At 49.1% G+C, this 5,000-nt stretch overlaps 1 protein-coding gene across 1 annotated transcript in view; it reads right to left on the bottom strand.

The window, feature by feature from the left end:
* The window catches only part of caskin1 (CASK interacting protein 1), a 195,490-nt gene that overhangs the window by 144,172 nt on the left and 46,318 nt on the right, over positions 1–5,000 (bottom strand). The window contains exons 3-4 of the mRNA XM_055896650.1: positions 1,121–1,218; positions 874–1,019 (exon numbers count right to left, since the gene is read on the bottom strand). Coding sequence (XP_055752625.1) covers positions 874–1,019; positions 1,121–1,218 — 244 coding nt within the window. The remainder of the gene's footprint in view (positions 1–873; positions 1,020–1,120; positions 1,219–5,000) is intronic.

Genomic DNA, 5,000 nt, shown 5'->3' on the forward strand with positions numbered 1-5,000 from the left:
GTTAACTGCCTTGCTCAGGGGTAGAATGACCTTGTCAGTACGAGGGATTTGATCCAGCAACCTTCACTGGCCCCAACGCTCTAACCACTAGGCTACCTGCCGTCCCTACACTCTAACCACTAGGCTACCTGCCGCCCCAACCCCTCTAACCACTAGGCTACCTGCCGCCCGACCCCTCTAACCACTAGGCTACCTGCCTCCCCGACCCCTCTAACCACTAGGCTACCTGCCGCCCCGACCCCTCTAACCACTAGGCTACCTGCCTCCCCGACCCCTCTAACCACTAGTCTACCTGCCGCCCCGACCCCTCTAACCACTAGGCTACCTGCCTCCCCGACCCCTCTAACCACTAGGCTACCTGCCACCCTGACCCCTCTAACCACTAGGCTACCTGCCTCCCCGACCCCTCTAACCACTAGGCTACCTGCCTCCCCGACCCCTCTAACCACTAGGCTACCTGCCGCCCCGACCCCTCTAACCACTAGGCTACCTGCCGCCCCGACCCCTCTAACCACTAGGCTACCTGCCGCCCCGACCCCTCTAACCACTAGGCTACCTGCCGCCCCGACCCCTCTAACCACTAGGCTACCTGCCGCCCCGACCCCTCTAACCACTAGGCTACCTGCCGCCCCGACCCCTCTAACCACTAGGCTACCTGCCGCCCCGACCCCTCTAACCACTAGGCTACCTGCCGCCCCGACCCCTCTAAGATTACATACCCACACAGGATGGAAGACACAGCGCCCCTGGAGCAGTTTAAGGGGTTAATTAAGTGCCTTGCTCCAGGGCACAACGGCAGGAGATGACATCTAGGATTCGATGGGCAGAAACTCTTCCGGTAGCCGTAGCTAAACAACAGGTAATGTGACTCACCACGTCGTAGTGTCCGTGCTGTGCCGACAGGTGCAGAGGGATCTGTCCCTCGTCTGATTGGCCGTTGACCGACGAACCAGACTTCAGCAGCGTCTTCATAGGCTCCGCCTTCCCCTGCCACGCCGCGTAGTGCAGAGGACGCATCCCTACGGCAACCACGGAGGAACACACGGAATCAGACTACGACCGGCAGTGCGTGTGTGTGTGTGTGTATGTATGTGTGTGCGTGTGTGTGTGTGTGTCTCACCCTTCTGGTCCCTGATGTCCACGGCGGCCTGAGACTCCAGCAGCAGAGAGATGAGCTCCAGGTTCCCGCTGAGAGCAGCATGGTGAAGCGGAGCAAACCTACACACACACACACACACACACACACACACACACACACACACACACACACACACACACAACACACACACCACACACCACACACACACACACACACACACACACACACACACACACACACACACACACACACACAACACACACACACCACACACAACACACACACACACACACACACACACACACACACGCATTATTTAAGTTATTTAGGGCAAGGGTTGTAAAACGTTTTGGGTTCGGGGAAACATTTTGTGATTCATCAGGGACATCCCTCATAATCAGAACTCGACAGAGATAAAAAGACTGATGACTTCATGACCAATCAAACCAAGGAGATCTACTATGACCTCATGACTGGACAAACCAAGGAGTTTTACTATGACTTCATGACCAATCAAACCAAGGAGTTCTACTATGACGTCATGACCAGACAAACCAAGGAGTTCTACTATGACTTCATGACCAGACAAACCAAGGAGTTCTACTATGACGTCATGACCAGACAAACCAAGGAGTTCTACTATGACTTCATGACCAGACAAACCAAGGAGTTCTACTATGACTTCATGACCAGACAAACCAAGGAGTTCTACTATGACTTCATGACTGGACAAACCAAGGAGTTCTACTATGACTTCATGACTGGACAAACCAAGGAGTTCTACTATGACTTCATGACCAGACAAACCAAGGAGTTCTACTATGACTTCATGACTGGACAAACCAATGAGTTCTACTATGACTTCATGACCAGACAAACCAAGGAGTTCTACTATGACTTCATGACCGGACAAACCAAGGAGTTCTACTATGACTTCATGACCGGACAAACCAAGGAGTTCTACTATGACTTCATGACCGGACAAACCAAGGAGTTCTACTATGACTTCATGACCAGACAAACCAAGGAGTTCTACTATGACTTCATGACCAGACAAGCCAAGGAGTTCTACTATGACTTCATGACTGGACAAACCAAGGAGATCTACTATGACTTCATGACCAGACAAACCAAGGAGTTCCACTATGACTTCATGACTGGACAAACCAATGAGTTCTACTATGACTTCATGACCGGACAAACCAAGGAGTTCTACTATGACTTCATGACTGGACAAACCAAGGAGTTCTACTATGACTTCATGACTGGACAAACCAAGGAGTTCTACTATGACTTCATGACCGGACAAACCAAGGAGTTCTACTATGACTTCATGACTGGACAAACCAATTATTGTACCCTGGTAAGGAACATTTTAAAGGCCCGCCTCTCTCTTGGCATAGGGGATTTTGTTTTTTTTATCGTGTGTGAGAAGCCGGGATTTAGGGCACAGTGGGAGGTATGGTAACTCCATAATGGACAGGAAGAGTCAACATGATGGATTAATAAACCATCTGATATCATAATGGACTGGATTACAACAACCATCACTCAACCTGATACACAGACACACACTGGACTTCTATTGTGGGTTATCTAGCTAGCCCACCACATCTGTTTCCTGGTGTGTAGACTAACTCTTATCTACTACTGTCAGCTGGATGGAGAAGGATAGGCGAGAGGGATGGAGAAGGAGAGGAGAGAGGGATGGAGAAGGAGAGGAGAGAGGGATGGAGAAGGAGAGGAGAGAGGGATGGAGTTTTTTAAATTTTAACTAGGCAAGTCAGGTAAGAACAAATTCTTATTTACAATGACAACCTACCGGGGAACAATGGGTTAACTGCCTTGTTCAGGGTCAGAACGACATATTTTTACCTTGTCAGCTCAGGGATACGATCTAGCATCCTTTCGGTTTCTGGCCCAACACTCTAACCACTAGGCTACCCTGCCTAGTGGTTAGAGAAGAGAGAGATGGAGAAGGAGAGGAGAGAGGTATGGAGAAGGAGAGGAGAGAGGTATGGAGAAGGAGAGGAGAGAGGTATGGAGATGGAGAGGAGACAGGGATGGAGAAGGAGAGGAGGGAGAGATGGAGGAGAGGGGAGAGAGATGGAGAAGGAGAGGAGAGAGGGATGGAGAAGGAGAGGAGAGAGGGATGGAGAAGGAGAGGAGAGAGATGGAGAGAGGGATGTGGGGAAGGATGAGAGAGGGGTGGAGAGAGGGATGGAGAGAGAGGGATGGAGAAGGAGAGGAGACAGGGATGGAGAAGGAGAGGAGAGAGGGATGTGGGGAAGGATGAGAGAGGGATGGAGAGAGTGTGATTGTCAGTGTGAGGGATAGAGGAAGTGTGTGAGTGTCAGTGTGAGGGATAGAGACAGTGTGTGAGTGTCAGTGTGAGGGATAGAGACAGTGTGTGAGTGTCAGTGTGAGGGATAGAGGCAGTGTGTGAGTGTCAGTGTGAGGGATAGAGACAGTGTGAGAGTGTGAGGGATAGAGACAGTGTGTGAGTGTCAGTGTGAGGGATAGAGACAGTGTGTGAGTGTCAGTGTGAGGGATGGAGACAGTGAGTGAGTGTCAGTGTGAGGGATAGAGGCAGTGTGTGAGGGCCAGAGGCAGTGTGTGAGTGTCAGTGTGAGGGATAGAGACAGTGTGTGAGTGTCAGTGTGAGGGACAGAGGCAGTGTGTGAGTGTCAGTGTGAGGGATAGAGACAGTGTGTGAGTGTCAGTGTGAGGGATAGAGGCAGTGTGTGAGGGCCAGTGTGAGGGATGGAGGGAGTGTGTCAGTGTGAGGGATAGAGGCAGTGTGTGAGGGATAGAGACAGTGTGTGAGTGTCAGTGTGAGGGATAGAGACAGTGTGTGAGTGTCAGTGTGAGGGATAGAGACAGTGTGTGAGGGCCAGAGGCAGTGTGTGAGTGTCAGTGTGAGGGATAGAGGCACGTCCTGGTAATCCACCTGTCTGGTAGGCTCGCGTTACTGGGCAGCTCTCGGCCGGGTTTCCCTTTGTAGTCCGTAATAGTTTTCAAACCCCCTGCCACATCCGACGAGCGTAAGAGCCGGAATCCAGGTGAAAGCTACGATCCCTTATTGATGCCACTTGTTAAATCCACTTCAAATCAGTGTAGAGGAAGGGGAGGAGACGGGTTAAAGAAGGATTTTTAAGGAACGGTGCAACTTAATATTAGGAAGGTGTTCCTAATGTTTTACTTCATTTTGTATAGCATGCCAAATTGTGTCAAAATATTTTTTGAAATCAACAAAGCATGAGAAGACTTTGCCTTTGCCTTTGTTTTGTTTGTTTGTCAATTAGGGTGTGCAGGGTGAATACATGGTCTGTCGTACGGTAATTTGTCAAAAAGCCAATTTGACATTTGCTCAGTACATTGTTTTCACTGAGGAAATGTACGAGTCTGCTGTTAATGATAACGCAGAGGATTTTCCCAAGGTTGCTGTTGACGCATATCCCACGGTAGTTATTGGGGTCAAATTTGTCTCCGCTTTTGTGGATTGGGGTCATCAGTCCTTGGTTCCAAGTATTGGGGAAGATGCCAGAGCTGAGGATGATGTTAAAGAGTTTAAGTATTTAAGCCAGTTGGAATTTGTGGTCTGTATATACACTACCAGTCAAAAGTTTGGACACTCCTACTCATTCCAGGGTTTTTCTTTATTTTTTACTATTTTCTACATTGTAGACTAATAGTGAAGACGTCAAAACTATGAAATAACACATGTGGAATCATGTAGTAACCAAAAAGTGTTAAACAAATCAAAATATATTTATATTTTAGATTCTTAAAAGTAGCCAACCTTTGCCTTGATGACAGCTTTGCACATACTCTCAACCAGCTTCACCTGGAATGCTTTACCAACAGTCTTGAAGGAGTTCCCACATCTCTCAAATGGAGG

This window comes from Salvelinus fontinalis, chromosome 2, assembly GCF_029448725.1.
Source record: "Salvelinus fontinalis isolate EN_2023a chromosome 2, ASM2944872v1, whole genome shotgun sequence".
Classification (NCBI taxonomy): Eukaryota; Metazoa; Chordata; class Actinopteri; order Salmoniformes; family Salmonidae; genus Salvelinus; species Salvelinus fontinalis.